This window comes from Chinchilla lanigera, unplaced genomic scaffold, assembly GCF_000276665.1.
Source record: "Chinchilla lanigera isolate Chin_1 unplaced genomic scaffold, ChiLan1.0 scaffold00109, whole genome shotgun sequence".
Classification (NCBI taxonomy): domain Eukaryota; kingdom Metazoa; phylum Chordata; class Mammalia; order Rodentia; family Chinchillidae; genus Chinchilla; species Chinchilla lanigera.
Window position 1 is genome coordinate 3,540,466 of NW_004955510.1, and position 27,624 is coordinate 3,568,089.

The 27,624-nt window shown below is 35.8% G+C and overlaps 1 protein-coding gene across 1 annotated transcript in view; it reads left to right on the forward strand.

The window, feature by feature from the left end:
• The window catches only part of LOC102003265 (ankyrin repeat domain-containing protein 26-like), an 83,591-nt gene that overhangs the window by 27,002 nt on the left and 28,965 nt on the right, over positions 1-27,624 (forward strand). Inside the window, 9 exon segments of the mRNA XM_005407878.2 lie at positions 424-594; positions 2,692-2,725; positions 7,843-7,984; positions 14,708-14,921; positions 17,163-17,325; positions 20,184-20,251; positions 20,650-20,746; positions 23,751-23,863; positions 25,672-25,801. Of these exon segments, the coding sequence (XP_005407935.2) occupies positions 424-594; positions 2,692-2,725; positions 7,843-7,984; positions 14,708-14,921; positions 17,163-17,325; positions 20,184-20,251; positions 20,650-20,746; positions 23,751-23,863; positions 25,672-25,801 (1,132 nt within the window).

Sequence of the window (27,624 nt, forward strand, 5' to 3'; positions counted from 1 at the left end):
CAGTGTCCTAGTTCAGTGGGCTGCAGAACGCATCTTCTACCTCTTGCTTCCTTTCAAGCTCCTGGAAAACACCTAGGTGCCATGTACCTCAACTTTGTCTCACATTCTGCTCCCTAAGAGAATGGTTTTCTGCTACTTCTTTGCCTGGTGATCTCGTCTCCTTATATTGTACCTCTTTTATAAATTCTTCCTTGTGCTCAGATACAAATTTTCATTTAGCACCTCTAACAGATCATATTGAATTGTTTGTATGTTTGTGTTTTTTTAAGAAGGGAATACTTATCTCCTTGTATTTAGCTGGTACTTCATAACTAATTTGGAATTGATAAATAAATTAATATTGGGAAGTGTTGATATTTTTCCAAAATTGCTTTTTAAAAAAAGTTCTGTCAGTAGATTAATTAGATGGCTTCTTTTTTAAAGTACTGCACCTGCCTTGCCTTTGAGGGAAGTAAAGGAGACTGAATCTGAACATCAGAGCTCCACAGAATCTGTGACTTCCCCAGTGTCTCAGCAGAACAGTTCCCTTTCTGGTGGTCTACTACAAGTGAACAGCAGTTGCAACTTACATGATACAGATGAAGATGAAGGAAGGTAAAATATCTGTAAATATTTTATTTTCCTTTAAAGGAATGTTACCAGGAATTCTTTTTCTGGAAATAAAACAGAACAGTGTAGTCCACAGGGAAAGCAAGAGAGTACCCAGCCACGTCATTGCTGCCGAAAGGCTGGTTAAGATGCGGACGAGTGACTTTGACAAGGAGCAGTTTCAGCAGTGGTCACACAGGAAGTTGAATGCTGTGGATGAGTGGGGACAATGCCTCAGATAACTTTTACTGGGAAAGGCAGGGAAGTAGGTGTTACTGAAGAAGAATGTGGCGTTTAAGAGTTTTTTTCTCTCAACAAGATTTTAGAGTCTATTTGCATGCTGCTAGAAATGATCTAATAGAGAAAAACATGTTTATTCATTTTAATTCTTAAGAGCATTTGCAAGATTCAGAAACTATTATGGTTATAAACAAAAATGGATGATAATATGGGTTAACACATTCTCAATGGAGCCATACATGCATGACTGTCCAGTGCTGCCCAATGGGATGGTCCTGTTTGTACCACCAGTGGTTCAGCTGGTGAGAAATGTAAATGTGATATTATTTCACTTAAAAACAAGAAACACTTGAAGATAAGTATTTCACAACATATGGTGTATCCCTGTGTTGTAGCTACTTTTCTCTTGTTGCTGGGACAAAATACCTGACACCCAAAATTAAAGAAGGAAGGTTTCTTTAGCTCACAGTTTGTGGAGATTTCAGTCCATACTCACTGGATCCCAGGCAGAGTGTCACATGACAGAGGGTAGCAGTTTGTGGTGGCAGAAAACAGCAAAAGCAACAAGAGCAAAAAGGGAGGAGCAGCAGCAGCAAGCAAGCCTCTTTCCTCCCTTATCCTGTACGCAGGCTACCCATCCTAGTGTGGGTGTAGCACTTGCACATGAATTAGTCATAAACTCCAGAAACCCACCTCAATGACTGCATGATTTGGCAGGAGGCTTGCAAGTAGCCAATCCAAGAGTATTATTCAGTTCTCTTTGCTGCTGATTGGTTGCTGTCCTTTAACCCATCTCTACATTATAACAGGTTGATGTACTGAATGTAGCTGTCTCCATTATTCTCAGTTTTGTTCTTCTTAAATCATGATTTGGCAGGAGGCTTGCAAGTAGCCAATCCAAGAGTATTATTCAGTTCTCTTTGCTGCTGATTGGTTGCTGTCCTGTAACCCATCTCTGCATTATAATAGGTTGATGTACTGAATGTAGCTGTCTCCATTATTCTCAGTTTTGTTCTTCTTAAATCCCTAAGGTCCCTAAGATGCTGCCAAAATGCCCTACCCCCTTTTTAGGTCCATCTTTATTAATACAGTATTTTATTAAATTATATAATTGCAGGAGACATAGCATATTTAGGGTTTAAACTATAAAAATAGGAATTTATAGGCATTTTTCTGACCATAGCTGAAATGTACAGTTTTTTACATTTGCAAGTGCTCTAGGAACATAACCCTGGGGGTCCCCTGTATTGTGAACCATTGCTAGGTGTAGATGCTTACCACCTGTATGTGCTTGGGCAAGTTACTTGCCCTCTCTTCACCTAGTTTATTCTTCTATAGAAGAATATGTTACCTACCTCACAGAATTGTGTTTAGCACATGTAGGGTGCTTAGAATAATGCCTAGAGGTTACATAGTAGGTCCTGAAAAGTTATCTTGTATCACCATTTAAAAAGAGTTTCCTCCATATAGAGACCTAAGTAATGTTTTCTAAATGGGTTTTAGTGCCTGTAAAAGTTTGGTTTTGGTTCTATTAAAAATGATGGTAATAGAATAATATTTTTTCCATCAAATGACATAACAGTTTTCTTCTGCTTTACCTGTAAGAAAGTTTGGTCTTAATTTGATTGTTGGTTATATTATTAGTAGTAGTATTCTTTGTCCCTAAAGTGTTACCCTTTGCTCAGAGTTGAATTTCCCTTCTAGAAAATTATATTTTAAATATCCTGTAAACTTTATGAACAGGAGAAATAAATGACAAGCTGAAAATTTATATAAAAAGATATCAGTTTTATGTATTCTTTGTGTTTTATATATTCAATATTTGCCTGAAGGGATTACATGGGTTTTTAATTTTTTTTTTAGGTCCACAAAGAAAACATCTAATGAAAAGGGCAAGGTATTGTAAAAAATAATAATAATAATCAAAAGTAGTATATTGTTGAAAATATGACATGAAACTGCAATTAGCCATAACCAAAATAAATCTATACCCAGATATATAGTGATCGAGATCCCAGAAATTCAGCAAAAGAACAGAATATTAAAAGCTGTTGGAGAAAAGAAACAGACCACCTATAGAGCAAAGCCCTTCAGAAAGAATCACAGTAGAATTCTCAACACAAACCATCAGGTCGAGAAGAACTTGGAGTGAACTATTTCAGGCCTTTAAAAGAAAACAACTTCCAACCCATATTGATATACCCTGAAAAACTATCATTCAAAATTAATGAGGAAATGAAATATTTCCATGATAAAGAACAACTGAAGAAATTCATGAGCACTAAACCATCCCTACAAAGAGTACTGAAAGATATTCTAGAAAGAGATAAAAATGACCAAAACAACAGAAAGAAACCACCAAGCAGAGCAATTGGTAAAACAGAGGAAAAGGAGAAACTATCAACAGGAAAATGACATGACAAAGATAAGCCAATACATATCAGTTATAACCATTAATTTAAATGGTCTCAATTCACCAGTCAAAAGAAGCACACTGGCAGAGTGGATCAAGAAACAAAATCTAACCAGTATGCTCTATAAAAGAAATACATTTAAGTCAAAAGGAAATTCATGGACTGAAAATCAAAGGATGAAAAACAATACTCCATGTGACAGGATCCTGGAAAAAAGCAGGTGTAGCCATTCTGTTTGCAGACAATGTGAACATCAAAAAAAGAATGATCAGAAGAGATAAAGAATGTCACTATATACTTGTTAGGGGGAAACTTCAAGAGGAAGATATAACAATCATAAACATCTATGCACCAATTACAGGAGCACCCAACTATATAAAACAAATTTTAATAGACATGAAAAATGAAAAAAGCAATAACACAATCATAATAGGGGACTTTAACACCCCATTGTCACAGATAGATCAACTGACAAAAAATCAGCAAGAAATAACAGAACTAAAACAAACCTGTGAACAGGTGGACTTAGTAGACTTTTATAGAGTGTTCCACCCAACAGCATCAGAATGCACATTCCTCTCAGCTGCATATGGGACATTCTCTAAAATGGACCATATACTAATACATAGAACATGCTTAAGGGAATGCAAGGAAGTTGAAATTATCTCATGCATACTATCAGATTATAGTGCAATGAAATTGGAAATTAATGACAAAGGAAATTGCAAGAATTCCATAAACATATGGAAATTAAATCACATCCTCCTGAACAACCAATGGGTTATAGATGAAATTCAAGAAGAAATTAAACACAATTTATAATCAAACGAAAATGCCAATACAATTTACAGGAACCTGTGGGACACAATGAAAGCAGTCCTCATAAGGACATTTATAATGGTGAATTTCCACATCAGGAAAACAGAATGAGCATGAATAAACAATCTTATGCTGCACCAAGAGAGAGAAATAAAAAGAATAAAGATAGGAAAGGAAGAAGTGAAATTATCATTCTTCACAGATGACAGGTTCCTCACATAGAAGACTCCAAGAGCTCCACCAAAAGACCTCTAGATCTAATAAGAAAATTGCTCAAAGGAAGGAACAACTGGAGTGAGGGAAAGAAGAGAGTACTAAAGCATTAGATATATATATGGATTGGCAGCATAACTGTACTGCTGATGTCTGATGGTTTATTGAGGGGAACAGTTAATGATTAAAAGGTTTTTTAATATTGTTATATTTTAACCAATTTTGCATGCTTATGTCTGGTAACTTGAGCAACTTATGTGAAGACAATTTGCAGTATAACAACCATTGGTGAATTCTTACAATCCTGTCTAGTGAAACTATTATTGTCTCTAATGTTCTTTTAAATTATTATTTTCTTATTCCCTTTAATGATTTGATCAATCCTCTATTCTTACAGCTGGTAATTTGAGCAACTTCGTTGAAGATGACAATGTGTAATATAACAACCACTGTTAATCCCTATCATTTAGTTTTAAACTTCGTATCATTTTTAATGTCCTTGCTTTATTTTGTTTGTATTTTGCTATTGTTCTTTTTTTGTACTATTTTCTTTAAAATTAAAAAAGCTATTTTAAAAAATCAAAGTAACAGATTAGAAGATGTAAACACAGCTACAAACACAGTCAGCCACCTTATCTTTGACAAAGGGCCCAAACATACTCACTGGAAGAAAGATAGCATCTTTAATAAATGGTGCTGGAAAAACTGGCTCTCCACATGCTGAAGACTAAAACTAGACCCATGTCTGTCACTATGCACTAAACCAAAGTGAAAATGGATCAAAGATCTAAATATTAAAACACAAACACTAAATAGAGCTTTTCCCTTTATCAGTCCCTTGGACACAGCAGGTCTGAATTCCTTGCTCTAGAATGTTGCATCAAGAGTTCCAAACATCAAAATAAAAAATGTTAAGAGGAAATCCCCATCTTATGACTCTAGTCCCTTTGGTCCACAGGGGCTCATTACCTCTTTTTACTAAAAGGAAGATTAAATTACTACAAAATGGGGAGAAAACTGCCTGTTAGACACCTGCTCTCCTAGGAGTGAAGAGTGCAGGCTCCTGTACAAAGAAGTGTCTCACATCTGAACTGCATACTGAGCATGCACGGTGGTTGTTAGTTCAGTAATATCCTCTGATGATGCAAAAAAAGTGAAAGAAAAATTAGTTTCACAAGCTGTTTGTACTCAAACATATTTTCTCAGTTTCAGAACCTCAGCTATTTTATTGAGTGGAAAGTCTTGAACTGTAAGGGTTTAAGAAGAATAATGTTGCATTTCCTTATGTTGCAGGAAACACTTTTTATAGTAATGTCAGATTGTCTATGAACAAACTCACTTTTTTAGACATTGATAAATTCTTTTCTTCACATGATATTTTATACAAAAAAACTTCAGATGTGTTATTAGATGTGACTGGTTTTAACAAATCCTATTAGATTTGTATCAACTAGTTACATGTTCTATTCACAGTCTTTTGTGAATCATTGCCTTTTTGTTTATGGCATTTTTTTTTCCCAGTACTGGGAATCAAACTCACGACCTTGCGCTTGCCAAAGTGCCTGCCGAGGCACTTTGCCACTGAACTAAATCCCCAGCCCCACTTTTTTATTTAAAAAGATGGCCTATTTTGAGCCTTTGTATAGTTACATTCCTGTTTTTGTAACAAAAGAAGAACTTTAAACTGTCCCAAACAGAAGAATAATGGCCATCAGAAGTACGTTTTGTTTTAGTGTGAGTGGCCATTACTATATTTGTTTATTGTAAAGGTGGACATTTAATGTTCAGTGCACTTTTAAATAAAGAGTAATTAAAAATAAAAAACAAAACACAAACACTAAATCTACTGGAAGAAAAATTAGGTGGAAATCTTGAAGACATAGGGGTAGGCAGAGAATTCATGAACAAAACCAAACTGCGTGGGAAATACTTCAAAGAATCAACAACTGGGATCTCATCTTATTGAAAAGTTTTTGCACATCAAAAGAAATCACCAACAGAGTAAAAATAAAATCCATGAATTGGGAAAAAATTTTAGACAACTGTCACTCAGACATAGGATTTCTATCTAGAACATATTCAGAATTGAAAAAAGTCAGGCCCCCAAAATTCAAAGACCCAATCCAAAAATGGGCATCTGAGATGAATACACGCTTCTCAGATGAAGAAATACTAATGGAAAATAAATATATGAAAAAATGTTCAACATCATTGGTCATTTGAGAAATGCAAATTAAAGCAACACTGAGATTCCATCTCACTCCAGAAAAAAATTACTATCATTAAAAAATTAAATTTGAACCAATAACAAATGCTGGAGAGGTGATGGGGAAAAAGGAACCCTTCCCCACTGCTGGTGGGAGTATAGATTGGTGAAACCACTGTGGAAACCAGTTTGGAGATTCTTCTCAATACTAGGATTAGAAGTCCCACTAAACCCAGCTATTCCCCTCCTGGGTATTTTCCCAGAAGAATTAAAAACATCATACCACAGTGATATATGTGCACCCATGTTTATAGCAGCACCATTTGTCATAGCTAAATCTTGGAAACAACTCAAATGCTTATCCACTAAGGAATGGATAAAAAAGATGTGGAATTTTTATATAGTAAAGTATTACTTAGCTATAAAAAATATAAACCTGAGGCTTTTATACGTAAATGGATGCAAACAGACACCATACTCATAAGTGAAATAAATTGGACCCTCATGAGTAAACATCATATTGTCTCCCTAGTGTAAGAACATGAAAGAGTAAGTGGAACCCAAAATGTACAATAGATATTAAGAAAGGGAAAGAAATTGCTCAAAAGGAGAAACAACTGGGATGAGGGAAAGGAGAAAAAGAAGGAATGGAAAATATATATATGTATGCAAAAGGATGGCTGGGATAACTGTACTGCTGATGTCTCAGGGTTTATTGAAAAGGACAGTTAATGCTTTATTTTTTTACCAATTTTGCATGCTTAGATCTGGTACTCTGAACTAATCTGAAGATAACAATATGCAATATAACAACCATTGGTGAATTCCTATCCCCTTGTTTGCTGAAACTCTGTATTGTTTATAATTTTTTGGTTTTTTTTTTATTCTCTTTAATGGTTTGATCCATCTTGCATTCTTATACGTGGTGATCTGACCAACTTCGATGAAGATAAAAATATGTAATATAACAACCACTGTTAATCCTTATCATTTTTTTCTGAAATCTTGCATCATTCTTATTGTTTTTGCTTTGTTTTGTTTTTGTCTATGTTGTTGGCATTTTGCTATGGTTCTCTTTTTAAATTCTCTTTAAAATAAAATAAAAAAGAAAATATAACATGAAAGGTAAAGTAATACATTATAATAATACACATATACAGATTAAAAGATACATTATAAAAATAATGTGAGAAAATAGAGAATCTTTTGTTATATAAAGACACTTTTAAAAAGTTACTAAGAAACAGTAGCCAGTTCTTGTGTTTCTGTTTAAATAAGAAGAGGATATTTACTACTTCTGTATATTTAGTACATAGTATAAACACTTGGGGACATTTTGAAATAATATTATTTACTTTATAGATCAAGAAGAAGATAAATGCTGTGTATGGCCTTGACGACTTATCTCAGTCGTCTAAAACACCCTTAGAGGATAGTGAGTCGCCTCATATTCAGTATGAGAATATTTTGCTGCTAGTAGAACAACTGCGAGTGGAGTGCAAAGGTAGGACCAGTAAGAAAATGTAAGGTATTCTGATGGATTGCATAGTAGTGGGTGTACCCATTGCTCAGCACTGTGCCATCCAGCATAGACATATGTGGCACAGTTCTATTTGTGCCAAAGCATGCTTTATTTATATCAGCATATGATGAGAGGTACTGTACACTCCAACCACAGAGCAACAACCATTCCCACTGCTCTTCGTAGTAGGAGTGGCATTCCCAGACGTTTTGTTAACTGCTTCTCTCCTGTGCCTCAATCGTTATCAAGTCAGCAAACTATAATCTCTGCCTGAAGTACTCTAATTAGATCTGTTTCCTTGCTAGTCACCTCCTCCTGAAAGCAAGGTCTGCTCACTAACCGTAAGATTGTATTTTTAAAGATTTAGACCAGATCATGTTAACCCCTTGCTGCAAACCTACCTATCACTTCTAGCTGTAATGTTAAAGATTTCACTCCTCCATCTTTATCCTGCAGCATTGTGGCCTATGTTTGTTCTTGCAATAGAGCTCTTTGTTTTCAGTAGCTTAGGGAGGTACTGAAATATGATGACCTGTGCATATGTAAAGTGTACAATTTGATAAGTTTTGATGTATTATTTAAACACATTTAATCACCACAATCAAGACAGCTAACTAGTCCATCATCCACTAAAAACACCTCATGCTCCTTTGTTGTCCATTACTGAGAAACTGCCAAATTTTTTTTGCAGTGCTTGTATCACTTTCCATACCCTTCAGTGTTGTATGAGAGGTCTAGCTCCTCCATATTTTCATGAGCACATAGTATTGCCTCTGTGTGTGTGTGTGTGTGTGTGTCTGTGTATGTATGTAGCCATTCTAATAGGTGTTGTTATACATATTAGTATGATTTTAATGGGCATCACCCTCATAATGAATAATGTTGAGCATCTTTCTGTGTGCTTATTTTTCATTTGTATATCATCTCTGGTGAACTGTCTTTTCAAATTCTTTAACATTTTAAAAATTAGGTTATTTGTTGAATTTTAAGAATTGATTCTATGTTGTGGATACCATTCCATTATCAGCCATATTTTTTGAGAGGATTTTTTCCCTCAGTTTGTGGCTTGACTTTTTATTCTCTTAATAGCATTTTTGAAAAGCAGAAGTTCAGAATTTTAACAGTGTCCAGTTTATGTATTTGTTCAATTATACATTTTGGCTTTTATGTCATTACTAAGGAATCTTTATCTAGCATAGGGTCACTGAGATTTTTTCCTGTGATTTCTTTTAGGAATTTCATAGTTTTAGATCTGTGACTCGTCTTGAGTTCAGTTTTGGCTATCCAGTAGTTCCAGCTCTGTGTGTGGAAAAGGCTATCCTTTTCCTCTACACTGTCATGCTTTTGTCAAAAATAAGTTGGTTATTTATGTGTAGATCTATTTCTCTATTTTTTGTTCTATTCTGTTGATCTTTAGCTTTATGTCAGCATCACCATTTGGTTAATATAGGATTTAATGCTTGAAGTCAACCTTCTTATCCCTTCTATTTTGTTCTCTTTTTTCAAGATTATTTTTGCTATTTCTAGATCCTTTGCATGTCTATACTGTTTGTCTTATTTAGTGTTATGGATCAAACCCAGGGTGCTTCTCCACTGAGGAACATCCCCAGCCCTCTGTATGAACTTTAGAATCACCATGTCCATTTAAAAACAAACAAAAAAGCCTGCCAGGAACTAGATAGGGGAGAATTACCATCTTAATAATGAACTTTTTGGCTTCTGAACACAGTACATCTATTTACATTGATTGCATTTAATTTTCTCAGTAGTATTTTGTAGTTTTTAGTGTATCAACTTTTACATATCTTATCAGATTTATCTGCATTTCAGATATTTTCATATAAGGGTAAACTTTTTCTTTTTAAAATACTTTTCTTTTTTTAATTAGTACATATTAATTATACAGACTAATGGACTTCATCTGTCATATTTATGCATGCATACAATGTCCTTCAGTCATTTCCACTCCATATTATCCCCCCACCTTAATGCAATGATCTCCATCCATTTTCTTCCAAGTGACATGATTTTCTTCTTCTTCATGGATGAATATTACTCCATGCAATTTTTGTTATCCAGTTATTGGTTGATGGGCACCTAAGCGTAACCCATAACTTGGCTGTTATGAATTTTTCCACAATAAATATCAGTATACAGTTATCTGTATAATATGCAAAGTTTTAATTCTTTCAGGTATTTACAGAGAAGTGACATAGATGGATCAAATAGTAGCTCTATTTTTAGTGTTTGACAAATTTTAACACTGATTTCCATGGTATCTATTCTCATTCATATTCCCACAGCAGTGTGTAAGAGTTCCTATTTCCCCACACCGACAACAGCATTTGTTATTTTTTGCATTCATTATGATAGCCATTCTGACTAGATTGAGAAAGCATTTTAACGTAATACTTGTTTGCATTTCTATGATGGCTGAGTAAAAGTGCACGTTATCGTGTCATTATTAGGCATGTGTGTCTTTCTTGAGAAGTATTTGATCAATTCATTTGCCCACATTGATTGGGGTTGGGGGTAGTGCTTGTAAGTTGTTTGGTTCAAGACTGTGTCACCTTCTCTAATCTGTCTCTTTATTCCTTGAGGTCCTTTGCCATGCAGAAGCTTTTTCTTTGGTGTGATTCCATTTAACAATTCTTGCTATTATTTCCTAGCTATTGGAGTCCGATTGCAGGAAGTCATTGCCTGTGCCCATATCTTGCGCTTGCCAGGCAGGCACTTTGTCGCTGAGCTAAATCCCCAGCCCCACTTTTTTATTTAAAAAGATGGCCAATTTTGAGCCTTTGTATAGTTACATTCCTGTTTTTGTGTCTAGGTTTTCTTCAGCATTTTCAAAGTTTCAGGTATTAGATGCATGTTCAGTTCATTTTTGTAAAACTAAAAATGGAAATTACATTTGACCCGGCCATGCCCCTTCTAGGCATCCTCCTGAAAGAGTTGAAGATATCATAGCCATACATACATACCAAGTTTTATAATTGCACAATTCATAATAGATAAATCTTGGAAGCAGCCTGTTTCTCCATCAACAAACAAACGGATAAAGAACATTTGGTATCCATACACAGTAGAATACTATTCAGATATAGTATAGTGAAAGATAAGTTTGAGTCATTTGTAGAAAAATGAATGTGACTTGAAAACAATGTTAAGTGAAATAAATCAGACATAAGCTTAAATATAGTATGGTTTCTCTCATATGAGAAATACAAACCGTAAATAAAGAGCAAAATAAAAGACAGATATAAGAAAATAGGGAGATAGATCTTTTGCAAATGGGAATGGGACCAATAGATAGATTGAGGGGGGAGGGAAGGAAGCAGAAATCAAAAGAATTAAGACATATATTGCCAAGTACCAACAATGACTGTAATCATTAGGTAACGCAAATATGAACTTAACAAATGAAATGGAAGCCAGGTATGGTGGCACACACCTGTGATCCCAACACTGAGGAAACTGAGGTAGGAAGTTGACTGCAAGTTTAAGGCCAGCCTGGACTACATAGCAAGACCTTGTTTCAATATTTCAATAAAAGAAAAGAAAATGCGGGGGATGGGATCAAGAGAAGGAGGAAGAGAGCATAGAGGGTATGAGAAGGGGAATAAAAATAATGAAGATATGTTAAGTATAGCTACCTACTCCTAAGATGAATGTTGCATGAAATACTGGACTAATTCACAATAGGAGGAAGATAGCAACTGTGTGTGTTTGGGTTGGCTGATAAAGTGGCTGGCATTCAAAACCAAAGTCAAATTATGGGGCCATAAGCAAACACTGGGATTTTTGATGTTTCAAACATTATCAGAGATTCCAAAAGAGACTCAGCCAGGGCCTTCTTTGTCCCAGCAGAAGTATGATCACCTATCACAGGCATTAAAAGACTCTTAGCATTAATTCTCAGCCACAGAAGAGCCCTAGGCTTGGGAGGAATGGATCTGTAAAGCACTTGTGAACCAGCTAGGTGAGCCAATTTTGGGCAAGATGATCAGTTGCTTGAAATCACAACTGTTGGTGGCCTTAAAAGGATGTCTGAGACAAGTTTCAAATTTCCATGTGTTCTGCATTCATGTTGAGGTGGAAATCCTGAGACTTCCACAAAGCACTGAAAAGCCTGCTTCCCCTCTCCAGCATCCTATTTTTGTGAAATGGAACAAAACAAAAATGAAAACAAAACAAGCTCATGAGAAAAAAAATCTAATCTTTTTTTCTTTCTTTCTTTTCAACTCTATTGTGATCTGTGACATACTATTTTGTACTTTTATGCACTTTTTCAAGATACCTTTAGATTTTTTCTTCCTTCTCCTTTTTATTCCCTTTCCTTCAAGCTTTGCTTTCTTTCTTGTCTCATTACTTCTTCTTCTCCTTTCCTTTTCATTTATTTTCTTATTTATTTAGAATCTGAAGCCTTTACCCTGAGCTATGTCCCCAGCCCCTTTTCCTTTTAAAAATACACTTTAGTATTAATTTTACTTCCATTAATGCCTATTTTTAATGCCTGTTCTGTGTTACTATTTCCCTTTGTCTTTTTTGGTTAATGGAATTATTTCTCCGTTGTCAGTGTCACTGGTCGTTATTCTCTCCTCTCAGACCTGTGCTGAGGCTTAAACCTAGCACTTGAACATGTTGAGTAACTGCTCTAACACTGGGACAGACCCACAATCCCAGGTGCATCCTCAAGAAAATAACTGCTTATAACATTCACATGCTAGTGGAAGAGATACCTACTGCAATAGATGTGCCAATCTCAGAATATAAACAGAAGGAACATGGAAGAACAAGGCAATAAGATGCCTCCAAAAGTTTACATTCCTCAGTAACTGAATCCATGGGTACTAAAGTAGATGAACTGGACAGAGAATTCCAAAAAATGTCAAAATAATCTGAATTCAAAGAAGATGAAGATAGCTGAATAAATTAAGGAAGAAAATACAGGTTATGAAAGATGAATTCAATACAGAGATACAGATTCTGAAAACAAACTAAAGAAGTGGACATTTTAGTTAAAAAATTGAAAGTCTCCCCAGTGGGCAGAGCAAGCAGAAGACAGAATACAAAGTCTTGTAGATAAGGTGGATGAACTAGAATGTTCAGACAATAATAAAGAAAGTAAACACTCTAAACAAAATATACTTCTCTGGGACCACATTAGAGGATCAAACTTAGCTGGGCATGATGGTACTCGCCTTTAATCCCAGCCTTCAGGAGGCTGAAGCAGGAGGATCACTGTGAGTTTGATTATTTTCTAGACATATTTTTGTTACTGATTTCTTATTTGATTGTTTTATGATCAGGGTCATGTTTTGCATGGATTAAATCATTTTGACCTAATCTTACTTGGAGACTATTCTCTACATATATTCCATGCATTTGTGGCATACTTTTTCCTTTACTTTTTTTCAATATTTCTAGGCTTTGTGGTTCATCTGTAAGGTTTTTGAAATTATCTGATATCCCCCCACAAAATCTGGCCTGTACAGTTCAAGTCTGTGTTGTTCAGGGTCAGCTATAGTGTTGTGTGCCATGCCATTTGATTGCTGTCAATTTCCATCTCTATAAGTGCAATTTGGTTTTTTAAAAATATCTTCCATAACTCTTCTGACTTTATTTTTGGATACAGTTTACTTTCCTATAAACAGCTTCATCCTTCCTGGTCTTGCTTTTATGATTTGTTAGGTGTATCAGAACAATGTTTAGCCAGGTATGGTGGTGCACTCCTGTAATCCGAGCACTTGGGAGGCTGAGGCAGGAGGATCGTTGTGAGTTTGAGGCTAGCCTGGGCTACAAAGTGAGTTCAAGACCATCCTGAACTTCATAGTGAGACCCTGTCTCAAAAATACAAAAAAATAAATAAATAAATAAAAAGAAAAAACAGTGTTTAGTCTATGATTAATTCCCCAGTGCTGAGGCAAGATCTTTCTGATTACTCATTGTCCTGTGACTTGTCAGTTTCTCCAACCTATGTGAGCACCCGCTTCCTCTGATCTTTTCAAATGTTTTTTCCCCTGCTGCTTGAAGTGGTGTCATGCCTGTGCTGTTACTCTGCTCAGTACTAAAGGATAGAGGACTCTGCAGACCTCCAGGGTTCTTTCCATTTTGTCCTCTCCTCTCTGTTGCTCTCCCTTGTGACCTCTGTCTGCTGTGGTTTTATTAGACTCAGCTTTATCCCCTCACTCATCCCCTTCATTCCCCCAAGGAGTATACTGGACTCCAGTTCTTTCCCTTGTGTTGGGGCAGGGTACTAAGACACTCAGAATACTTTATTTGTGTCCTCTCTTAGCAGCGATCATTGTGATCGTTGTCTTCATTGCCTAAAGTTCATTGTCCTAAAAATTGATTTATTGTATTTTTGACTGCTTTGTTGTGGTTGTTTCAGTAGGAATTTAAATTCGTACCTACAGCTCCATCTTGCCTAGAAGCAGATTGCCAGAGTCTCAGCATGCACTGTAGCTTAACAAGGCTCTTATATCTTAAACAGTTATTTTACTTCTCTTTCTTTTCCACTAGACTTTAAGCTAAACAAGAGTAGAAACCTCCTCTATTTCTCAGCAGAGCTCAGTAAAATGTGCTCAGTTGTGGACACACACTGTATCTATACTCATTCAGTGTGTTAATGATTGAATTGAAAATGCGGTCTTTTACACACAAAAAGTACTCATTTATTTCCATCTTGTTTTCTCCCTGATACAGATTCTACTACTGTATTAAAAATCTGGGATGCAATACATTCATATAAAGCAGTAATAGAACTTAAAAAAGATCATGATGAAGTGCTTACAGGAAAAATTAAAATACTGGAAAATAAGTTGAGGGGACTACAGAAGGAGCTAACAGAAGCAAAAGAAGTGAAATCACAGTTAAAATGTGGGAAAATACAACGAGAAAGAGAAATTGGCAATTTAAGGTATGGTGACCCTGTTCTAAAGAAATGTTTAAGCTTCATACTAATGATATGGATGGGAAATTTTGTAGTTGGTGATTTATTGTCTTTTGTTTTGCAAAGAAGAAAACTTCAAGTCTATAGAGTGTGAGTTCTTGGAAATGATAAATTGATAACTGAAAATGTCTAATAATTAAGTGCATACTTTTTCTAAATAATAATTCTAGTGGCTATATGGAAATCTCTTTATTTAGCAAATAGAATTTGAGGTTTTGTTTTTATATTATAAATGATGCTGCAAAGAACATTGCTTATGTAAATCATTTTCTATATCTTTACTTTGAATACATTCTTGATATAGGGTTATTTTACTAAAGTATGAGAACTTAAAAGGCCTTTTATCAGTATTTCTAAATTGTTCTCATGAAAGTTTATAATAATTTACACCATCTCCAACAGTGGAAATGGCCACTGCTTTAGTTACTTTTCTTGTTGCTGAATCAAAATAACCAATACTCAAAGTTAAAGGAGGAAAGATTTATTTCAGCTCACAGTTTGTAGAGGTTTCAGTGTAATCAGCTGGCTCCAAGGCAGGGTGGCATGATAGAGGGGCACCATAGAGAAGAAACAGTTCATGGCAAAGCTGGCCAGGTTGAAACCAGCAAAGCAGTAAAGCAGCAAGCAGCAAGAGACAAGTGACCACATTAACCCTGTACGTCCCTTATATTTTACTCAAGCTACCTGCCCTTCATGCAGGGAGCATTTACACCCAGAGTGGGTCACCTTTAATCCTCCCCAGAACTATCACAAACCAGTGGGGTAATTTAGTAACCACACACCATTAATCCTGGCATCGCATACTTCAAATCCAGTCACCTCTGAAAAGCCCCCACCTATGACTTCATGAGGCTTTGAGAGAACATCAGGACACAAGCAGTAACAGCCATTTTTCTCAACCTAGGAAAATGTTTTTAAAAGCGTAATTTTCTTCCTCTCTTTCGTCCTCTTTCTCCTCCTTCTCCTTTTTCCTCTTTCTCCTCTTCTTTCTCATCCTTCTCCTCCTTTCCCTCACCCTTTTCCTTTTCTTCTTTCCCTTCCCCTCCTCTCCTTTTTTCTTCTTTGTTCTTCTCTGTCACCTTCTTTTGTGGTGCTATAGTTTGAATCAAGGGCCTTGCGCATGGTACTGCTGAACTAGACCCCCAGATACAGCATGTATGAAATAAAAAGCAAATGGAAAGTGATACTGATCAGTTTATCCAACTTTTCTCTCATAAATAATATCAATTCATGTTTCCATATTGAAAGATTATTGTTTTATTGAGTTATTTATGTCCAGTTTTATTCCAAAAAGATCTTTAAATTGTTCATAAAATACATAATAGTCAACAGTAAGTTGAAATTATCCCCCCCAAAAAAAAAACATAATAAGTGTGATAACAGTCATTGGACTCGTCCTTGTCTTGGATTATAGTGACATGTAAAAATCATCTGAAGGTACTGTGTTACACTGCAAATCATTTTAGGAATACCTGTAATATTTCATAAAGATAACATTTTTAATTTGTAAACAGTGACTTTTTAAAAACTGAGTTAAGTATGTTTTGAGGAGTAAGACTATGTAAAAAAAGTGTTTTGCCTTGTTTTGTTTACCAGGCATTAAACCCAGGGAGCACTGAGCTACATCCCCAACCTCCTTTTTTTTCTTTCTGATTTTGAGACAGAACCTTGCCAGGTTGCCCATGTTGGCCTTGTACTTGTGATCCTCCTACCTCACTTCCTGAGTACCTGAGGTTGTAGGAGTGCTCTATCACAACCAGCTAAAAAGAGCTTTCAATTTGTAACTTTACTAATTTCAGAGTTTCTTTTCCATAATATTTTCCAGAGCTTTTAAATATTATAATAGTAACACAAACTCAATTAACAGAATGTTCTTTCATTATTACCTTTCAAGTATATGTGTCCTTTGGAAGAGACTAAAGTGAGAAATTTAAAATATGAGAACTAGGGGCTGGGGATTTAGCTCAGCGGCAAAGCACCTGCCTGGCAAGTGCAAGGTCGTGAGTTCAGTTCCTGGTACTGGAGAAAAACCAAAAAATAAAATAAAATAAAATAAAATAAAATAAAATATGAGAACTAGAGGGGAAAAACACTTGAAAGCCTAGAAATTGTATTAGGATAATAAATCAATATATGCAGAGCCAGATCATAAAATGAACTTTTTATTTTCTAACAAAAGACATTTTAAATAAGCATGTTTAACTGCAGATTTGCCTTAAAACAAGAAGAGGAGAGGAGTAAAACTGTTGATGAGTTTTATGAAAAAATTAAAGAACAGTTAAGAAAAAAAGAAGAACAATATTGTCAAGAAGTTGAAGAAAAACAACAACTTGAAATTTCTCTTAGAGCACTACATATGAAATTGAAGACGGTAAGAAATAAATTGAATCTGGTAAATTAATCTTTGATAAAAGTTTCATCAAAATTATAGTATTTCTTTGATTTAATATATAGTCATGCATAGCTTAACATTGAGGGTATGATCCAAAGCTTGTGTTGCTTGGCAATTTTATTATTATGCAAACATAAGCTGATGACCACGCACCCTTAAAACATCACCGACATCACTGGGCAGTGTAATCTTAAGGGCCATAGCTGAGTGTGCAGTCCACTGTTGAACAAAACATTGTTATGCACCATGTGACTATATTATTTAGGTTGAAAACAAATGCTATCTCACCCTAAAAAAAACTTACATTTATAACTAAAAGTATTTATTATAAATCTTGACATCTAACAGTTCAGTGTGTTTTCTGAATAAAGGAATGAAAGTTGAGTTTAATCATGATTATAAACGTTACTTTCAGTATTTTTATGTGAAAGCTAACTAACTTTGAAACTAGTTAAATGTTTCTTAATGAAATTTTATTTTACAGTACTATCTGTGCCTATATTTAATAAATATTTTTACTCTTTAACTAATTTGAGCTGTCATTTATGCAATTTAAAACTTAAAACTGCTTGTGGTGGCACTCACCTGTAATCTCAGCACTAGGAGGCTGAGGCAGGAACATCACTGTGAGTTCGAGGCCAGCCTGCATTACATAGCAAGACTTTGTCTCAAAAAAAAAAAAGTACTTAATTATACTATAACCAATACTTCCTTTGAAACATTGGAATAATAAGGTTCCTACTATAAAAATATTTTAAGAAATATAAAATTGAAAACACTTAATCTAAGAGAGGAAAATGTTGTATCAAATGTTCATATTTTTCTCAAAGAAACAGAGATTTGTCTTCATTATATAGCTATACCCGGACTTTATAGACCATGCATTTGACCAACTGAAAACCTCTATGCGAAGTACCGTACCACACACCCTTCCCTTGCTCATCAGAATGCTGCTGAAGCTGCCCAGCAGTAACTGGAAATGAATAGATTTGAGAACCTTTATTCAGCAACTGCATCCAATAGCTTCCGCTCAGTGGCTTCAGCCCCCCTCACGGTCACGTCACTTATACAATACTCAATCCAGGAAGCCCTGTTGCATGATCCTTGCCCACTGAGTCGTGCTGAGAGAAAATAAGGTGTAGGTTGTTACCAGTGATGCACCATTGGCTACTGCAACTAACTGATGAGTCTTAAGGAGGACTGGGGTGTGTCTGGGGCCTCGTGCCCTGCATTGATTGCCACCTGCATTGTGAGTGATGAGCAGTTCAGCTTGTACAGAAGACCTCTTCCGTTGCCCACCACCAGCCTGAGACATCAGATTTTGCTTTCTCCCACCCAAGGTCAGTTCAGCAGGCCCCAGGGAGCAGGAGAGTATCTCCCTCCCTCCTTCCTCCAAACCCCTGCTCCTTTCTCACCACAGCCTCACACAGAGCCCCAGGCCATACTGAAAACTCCAGTATTTCCTCTTCACCTTGAAAGCATTTCTGACACCAGTGTCTGAACCCAGGGCCTCCCACTGAGCTGCATCCCTGGGCCATTTTTATGTTTTATTCTGAGACTGGGCCTCGCTAAATTGCCCAGGCTGGGCTCAAATTTGCTACCCTCATGCCTCAGCCTGCCTGAGTGCTGGGATCATAGACATGTGCCTTTACAGCTGGCCTGATTTATTTCTTTTTGGTTTTTTAAGATAGGGTTTAATTGTATATCCCAGGCTGGCCTTGAATTTACTATGTTACCCCAAGGCCTTCCACCAAGCTGCATCCCCAGGCCATTTTTATGTTTTATAAACACACAAGCTTCAAGCTTTTAGCAGTCCTCCTGGCTCAGCCTCCTGAGTGCTAGTATCACAGGGATGTGACACCAAGCCCAGCTCTTGTTTTAAATTTTGAGACATAGTTGTACTAAATTATAAAGGCTGGACTTGACTGAGGCAGTCTTCTGCCTCAGCTTCCCTACAGTATCAAATTTTATCAAAACAGAAAATATAATACTACCAAATAGCAAAGATTTTATATAGCTCAATATTTCTAAGTTCTTTATGTATACTCCCTCATTCAATTTTCCTAGCAGTCTAGTGAGGTATAGACACTGTTATTATCTCGGATTCACAGATGAAAACAGGACAAAGTTTATCTTCTTATGACCCCAGTGCTGGTGACTGGTGGATCTGGGACTCAGGCCCCAGCATTCTGGCTTCTGTCTAGATACTGTTTCTCCAACAGTTCCAGGAGCCATCTAGATGTTACTGAAGGGCCACAACAATTTTATTGTCAATGGCGTAGTTCTTGTCACTCATAAGTAAGAATTTTTCAAATCATACTTGATGAATGATACTTGGAATACATAAAGAATAGTGTAATGCTTAGAATATAAAAATACAACTAAAAAGACAGCATGAGTACAGGAATTTCCTCTTTTTCATCATTTTACCAAGACTTTTGTTTTTTGTTTTTTTCCTGCAACGCAGGGGTCTCCCTGTATTGCCCAGGCTGGTCTCAAGCCTCAGTCTCCCAAGTAGCTAGCACTATAGGTCCATAGCACTGTGCCAGCCTTTCTGTTTTGTCAGCTTGAGTACCTGATAACAGAGCTAAAATCAGGAATAGTATGCTTCAGGCCTAGAGCAGGGATCAATAAACTTTTATGTAAAGGGCAAGATAGTTTTAGTTTGGGCTTTGTGGTCCATAAGATCCCCACTTCAACAATTCAGTGAACTCTGTAGGCACAGCACAAAGGTAACTTTAAACAGTAAAGAAGTGGAGGTTATGGCTGTGTCCCAGTACAGTTGTAACACAAACAATCGTGGTGGGCAGTTATTACTAAGTTTTTTTTCATTTTAGTTGGAAGAAGCACAGGATCAACACACAGAAGCTGGACGACATGCTGAGATTCAAGAACACCTAGAAAAGTATGGTTTAAAGCAATATACAAATAACTTCAGCATTTATAAAGCAAATGACAATGTAATATGAGACATATGTCACTTATATAATTAACTAATCTGTCAAGCCAGGGAAAATCTAGCTTTGATAAAGTTGCTTAAAATGTGCAATTTAGGGCTGTGGATATAGTGCAGTGGTAAGATCGTGTGCTCTCTTGCAATGTGCTTTACATGTGAGGACCTGTGCTCAATCCCCAACACTGCAGAAGAAAAACTGTCCACAAGCTCAGCTGGAAAAATGATAATTCCCAAATCATCTAGCTTTCCTAATATTTAAAATTGTGTGTAGTCTTTCAAACGTTTAAATATTATATGACTTATTATATAGATCTGTGAAAATAATTATTTTGAAATAAATATTTTAGGCTTGACCTTGAGAATTCCAGTTTAAAAGTTAAAATAAAAGAACAAGCAGGTAGAATTGAACACCTTGAGGAAATCTTATTATTAAGTGCAAAATTGGTAAGTCAGTCTTTTTAATTTCTCTTTTTAATTTCTACCATAACAAAAAGGAGTTCTGATTTCTCTACCAGTATACAGGAGTATTTTAGGCAATGTGAAAATCATCATTGATGAAAAATACTTATCATAATCATACTGATACTACTTGCTACAAGTAGTGAAGTTCTTTTAACTTTATAGAAAGTAAATTATTTCATATAATTAATGACTTTGGCAGTGAAATTTTAACTAAAAAATATTGTGATAGTCTAAAATCCCTATTTTATATAAACATTTTGTTCATCCATTATCCACTGATAGACTTTTTTTTTTTTTTTTTTTTTTTTTTTTTGGTTTTTCTCCGGTACCGGGAACTGAACTCACGACCTTGCGCTTGCCAGGCAGGCGCTTTGCCCCTGAGCTAAATCCCCAGCCCCTCCACTGATAGACTTGAGAGTTATTTCCATACTTCTTTGGAAATAATGCTGCTCTGGATATTGATATATAACTGAGTCCTACCTCATGATTCATAATAACTTTTAAAATTCCAGGAAATTAAATTTTGTGATCTAGAATTTTGAATTTCTATTGCAATCAAAACCTTTCCATGAGATCTTGTAATTTATATTCTCATCAGGAATGGATACTAGGTCACTATGAAAGCATTTTTCCCCAAAGAAACATGTATTTCTCTTTGATTGTAAGAAGGGGAAAAGATGTCAGTAAAAAAGTAGACGTGGCTATTTATCTTACAGAGTAATTAGTGCTCCTAGCATTGCAGTTTCAGAATTTTTCTGTTCACTTGTGTTTATCAGCCACTCAAAGATGTCACAGTCCAAGACTGATGCATAAGTCCGGGTGACAGTTTGCTGATGTATAATGAGACCATGTAACTGTTGACCAGGCAGAGAAGAATCTCCTGTTGTTCATGCTCTCCTGTGTGGCAATTAGGGTCACAGGATGCAGTGTGCATGAAATTGGAGCTGTGAGGCAGCTCCTTCCACTGACTGACTTCCTTAAGTCACAACAGTTTTAGTCCATCTGACTCCATTACACAGATACATGTTGTTACGACTTGTGTCTAGGTGGCCCCCAAACCCTCATCCGGTCGTAGGTGTGGCTTTTTCAGAGGTGGCTGGACCTGAGGTGTGTGATGCTGAGATTCAGGGTGTGTGATTAATAAACTGGTCCACTGATTGGTTTGGCATAGTTCTGGGATCAAGAATGTGATGCTAGGATTAAGGGTGTGAGTGCTACCCGTCCTAAAGGTGAATAGCCTGGATAAGATACAGGGACAGAAAGAGGCCTGTCGCTTGTCACATTTGCTGCTGCTGCTTCTGTTGCTGCTTGCCTTCTCTTCTGCGATGCACCTGTGCCAGGCCACCCTACCTTGGAGCCAGCCAACTATGAACTGAAACCTCTACAAACTGTGAGCTAAAGAAACCTTTCCTCTCTTAACTTGTGGGTGTTGGGTATTTTGTCACAGCAATAAGAAAACACATGTTATCAGGGGAACTACAGCATTGTATTCCGACTAGTGTTTTTCTGAAGAAACATGGAGAATTAACTTTTTCTAGATGTCACATAAATCAGTCCTGTTTCATTACCATATTTTTCATATATAACATGACAATATGTTGATAAGGAGTCTTTGATAAATTAAAATGCCAGGGCATCCTCTTACATTAAGTGTCATGCACAAATGTATTGAGGTGTTGAAAAGTTGCAACAGTACAGTATAAAACGGGAAATTATTTGAAAGAAAACAGTCTGACCCTAAGAGGAAAATAGCATTATAGAAGCAAAACAAGATAAGTGATGCTGGTCAGCATTCTAAGGGTGAGTGCCCCAACCTAAGGTGAGAAGATGACTAAATTCAAAGTAACAGCAGCGTGACTCAATACAAAAGTATAGGATTCACTTCAGAAGTAACCCATACCAAATAATGGCTGATGAGGCTTTTTCTTCTGCGAAATGAACTAAAAGGAAGAAATGAAAGTGTAAGTGACCCCTGTCCAGAGGTCAGAGCTATTAGGTTGTCAGTATCGAAGGCTCTGATTTAGGGCCACTGAGAGTCTGATGTGAACTGGGGACAAGACTTAAGCTGCTGCCTTAGGAGAGCAGTGGTGGAGGAGCAGAGAGAAGCCCCGGTCACAGTGAGCAGAGGCTGGAGGAGTTGGCAGGATAAGAACCCTATCGAAATAAAAGTCCTAGGTGACCCTCCCATTATTTTATTGCAATTACAGCACAAAAAATCAGATTTTAATGCACACAAGGAATGAAAAAACTAGATTTGTAGATGAGACCATTTATCAGAGACCGTTAGAGTCCCCTGGAGGGGAAGATACAAGATGATAGAAAAGCCACAAGAATGATGCAAAAGTTACATTTTTGTACATTACAAAGAAGACAGATTTTAAAGAAAAATGTTTAATAGCAAAAAGACCAAAAAAAGAAATTCCTGGGTTGGGGACATAGTTCAGTGGCACAGCACCTTCCTGGCAAGCTCGAGGTCCTGAGTTCAATTCCCAGTACCAAAAAGAAAAGAAATTCCTGAGAGAATGCTTATAGCAAATAAGTATCTTTCTCATCCCAAAGTCAAGTGAGGTTCAAAATATGATGAAATCAAGTAGGTGCTTCCAAAACTTGCCTTGATAAAACATGGCTTAGATAAAACTGGAGTATCTTAAGCTATTGATGGGAAGGCTTCTAGGAGATCTTTGGAAACTAAAATGGAGCTTCAACTATTCTTTTTTAAATATTTTTCATCAACATTTATGTGCAAAACTTTTATTTTTAACAAATCTTGGCAGTACAAATTTTGGAAAACATGATGAAAATATGATGAAAGTACATGTTAATGTAAGCTATGTTCAGAGAAACAGTTATTTCTGAAGTCTGTACTTACTGGCATCAGTTTTATACATTGCATTGAAATACATTCATGAGCTCAGGAGAAGTAATATTTTTAAGAAAAAATGAATCTCTAGATTTTCAAAAAATAATTTTAAATTGTTTTTCAAAGTCTGAAAATGATCAGGAACAGTTAAAGAAACTTACTGAGTTAAAAAAATATCTGGAATATACTTTGGATGAAGAAAAGAAGAAAAACAGTGAATTAATAAAAGAGCTAACTGGGTAAGATTTTCATATGCCAAATCTTATCAACCATGCATTAAGTGCTTTCATTAACTTTACTAAAACTAAGTATGAATTTAATATTTGCATTTTAATAATTAAATAGATTTACTTCAGAAACCTACAGCATAATCTGTTTTTTGACTGCCAAAATATTGTCTATGGCCATACCACCCTTGAACACCCCCGATCTCATCTGAATGCTAAAACACTATTTACTCTTAACATTTCTAAAATATGACACTGCTTTGAAATAGTGTCAAGTACACTCTTTTTCATCTATCTTCAATTTCTATCTCTAAAGATATTTTTTGCTCTCTCTTTTGGTAATATCCTTCCATCTAGCATTGAAATATTTTATTATCTAGCAACCTATGTCATTCTTTAACAACACTAAACTTAATCTTGATTTTGCTTCTATTTCCTTTATACCTCTTTCTCTTTTTTTAGCTATAAAATCTATCACAAAGTTACACTTTTTTCCATGGATAATCTCATGTGTGAATGAGGAATACATGTTATTAAGCTTCTGTCTGCTTATCACGTGTGTGTGTTCATATACATGTACAATATATAAATAATGTACAGTCATCCTTTGATATATTCAGAATATTGGTTCCAGGACCCCCTCAGATACCAAAATCCTTGGATACTCAAGTCTCTTTTATATAATGGTGTGATGTTTACATATAACCTAATCAATCCTCTCATGCTTTATATCATTTCTGCATTACTTATAATATCTAATGTAATGTAAATATTATAGAAATCATTATTATATCATTGAGGAAGTAATGACGAGGAAAAAAGACCAGTACATGTTCGGTGCAGGTCCAGTTTTTTTCTGAGTGTTTTCAGGCCACGATTGGCTGCATCTTTGGAAAGAAAAGCTACAGGAAAGAAAGGTGACTACATAGGTCTCCTACATACCAAATGTATGTATGACTTACAGATGCAAATGTTTCTCTCACCAGATGAAGAAAATGAAATATTGTCTAGAGTGTTCAGGCCCCCAACATGGCTGCTTCTCTATTTCTTCATGGAGAACTTGAGTTTATGATTCTAATCAATATTTGTTTCTTCTTTAGCTGTCTGTCTTTACACTGTTTTGCACCTCTTGCATTTCACCATTGTGGTAGCAAAACCCGAAATTTCTTCCTAAAACACCCTTTTAGTCTACCTTTAATTTTTCTATTGATTTTCTTTCTCCTAAGTTCTGCCTCTTCTTTTCCTCTTCAACTCAGATTTCAAAGATGATGTTTCCTATCTCTCTCTTTTTCTTTGAATGATCTGCTTGATCTCTTCTTTGCTTTTGCTTTTTGTCTGGGATTGGGCCTATGTCCTTGCACATGCTGAACACATGCTCTATCACCGAGCTACACCTCCAGTCCACCTTGAGATTTTTCTTTTCTTGTACACCATGGTTAACAGGTACCAAAGTGTATATTTTTTATCTTTTTAAGCATTCTCATAAAAGTATATTTTTCTTTACCTTGTTTTCTGATTGCTAGCTTTTAGCTAATATTAACAATTTCATATTTTATATTAATATACCAAAGAGGATATTAATTATAAGAATTCTGTATATGGTTACAGTATTAGCTCTTTACCTACCACATATACATCATAAATGTTTTCTGCATGTTATTTATCTAGGATTATAATTGCATCAGAATGCTTTCAAATAATGTTAGGTTGAAACAAATGATAAAAGATCACAATTTCTAAATTTGTTTCTTTTATGATAGAATATAATATCTGTTTAAAGAGTTAAAACCTTTAAAACTTCACTTTGTACATCCTTGCAGATTGAAGAAACTTTGGAAAATGATAGAAACAAACTTAAATGAGCAGGAAAATGGACAGTTTTGTTTTCATGGAAATTTAACATCCAGTGAATCTGAAAGGAATAGTCCAACTGATGCTCTAATAGACAAGGTAATTTTTCATTAGTTTTGGGAACAAAAATTACTTAGTTTAGGAAACTATGAATCTCTGTGTTTTGAGCAGTGAAATGAAGGTTGTTTGTGTTTGTTTTTACTTGTATAGGTTTGATATGAATAAGAAATGTACCACTTTTCTATTAAAACATCATACTGTTGTCTTAAGTCCTGGCTAATGAGACAAAGCCAACCTGTACACCATTACAGTTCCCCAAATCATGTGTACCAAACGAATTTTGAGGGGTTGGCTATATCTTTATTGAAATACTGTTAATGTACTTTGAAATTCAATCATTTAAAGTATGCAATTTGGTGGCTTTTAGTATATTCACTGAGTCAGTATTACAGTTTCAGTCTGGGGGTCCCCCTAAAGCCTCATTCAGTCATGGGGCGGGTTTCTAGATTTATGATTGATCCATAGTCCAATGCTGGGGTTATGGGTGTAAGTGCTACACTTGCCCCTAGGGCAGATAGTTTGCATATTTTTTTAATTTATTTAAAAAACTAAAAGAAGGAAAACATATTAACAAACGGACATCCATTTACAAAATAGCATAAGAATAATACAAACAATACAGAGTTACAGACAAAGTTGTAGGAAATTAACAATGGTTGTATTACATATTGATATCTTCAAAGTGGTTTCTCAGGAAAACAAATAGACACATGCAAGATTGATCAAACAAGTAACCATTAATTGTTACTTTCATTAAAGCAATAGAAGACAGTAGCACAACTATGTTACCTATCCTGTATATACATACATACATAATTTCCCCTTCTTTCCCTTGTCTTTTCCTACATCCCAGTTGCCCTTTACTTTTGAGCATTTTCCTTTCTTTTCACAATGTCTATCATACCTCCTAGTTTTTATTTACTCTTTCAGGTTGTTACATTACTAAGACAATACGTTGCTTACACATACAGGTCTGATTTATTTCACTTATGAGTATGGTCTCTAGTTGTGACCATTTACCTATAAAAGCCTCGAATTTATCTTTCCTTATAGCTGAGTAATATTCCATTATATAAAAGTACCACAATTTTTTTTATCCAATTCTCACTGGATGGACATTTGGGTTGCTTCCACAATTTAGCAATTACAAATTGCACTGCTATGAGCATGGGTGCACACATATTGCTGTGATGTGGTGTTTTTAGAGCTTCTGAGCAAATACCCAGAAGGGGAAATAGCTGGGTTGAATGTGACCTCTAGACCTAGTTTTCAGAGGAATCTCCAAACTGATTTGCACAGTGGTTTCACCAGTCTGCATTCCCACCAGCAGTGGAGAAGGGTTCCTATTTCTCCACAACCATGCCAGCATTAATTGTTGGTTGATTTCTTAATGTTAGCCATTCTTACTGGGGTGAGAGGAAATCTCAGTGTTGTTTTAATTTGCATTTCTCAAACGATTAGTGATGTTGAACATTTTCTCATGTATTTATTTGCCATTTGTATCTCCTTATCTGAGAAGTGTATATACATCTCAGCTGCCCATTTTTGGATTGAGTCTTTGAATTTGGGGGGGGGGCTGATGTTTTTTAATTCTTTATATGCTCTAGATAGAACTTCGTCCAAGGGACAATCTGCTAAAATTCTTTCCCAATTTGTGAGTTTTCTTTTTACTGTGCTGGTGATTTCTTTAGATGTGCAGAAACTTTTCAGTAGGATGAGATCACAGTCGTTAATTCTGTGAAGTATTTCACGTGCAGTTTGGTTTTTGTTCATAAACTCTCTGCCTACCCCTATGTCTTCAAGGTTTTTACCTACTTTGTCTTCCAATAGATTTAGTGTTTCTGTTTTAATATTGAGGTCTG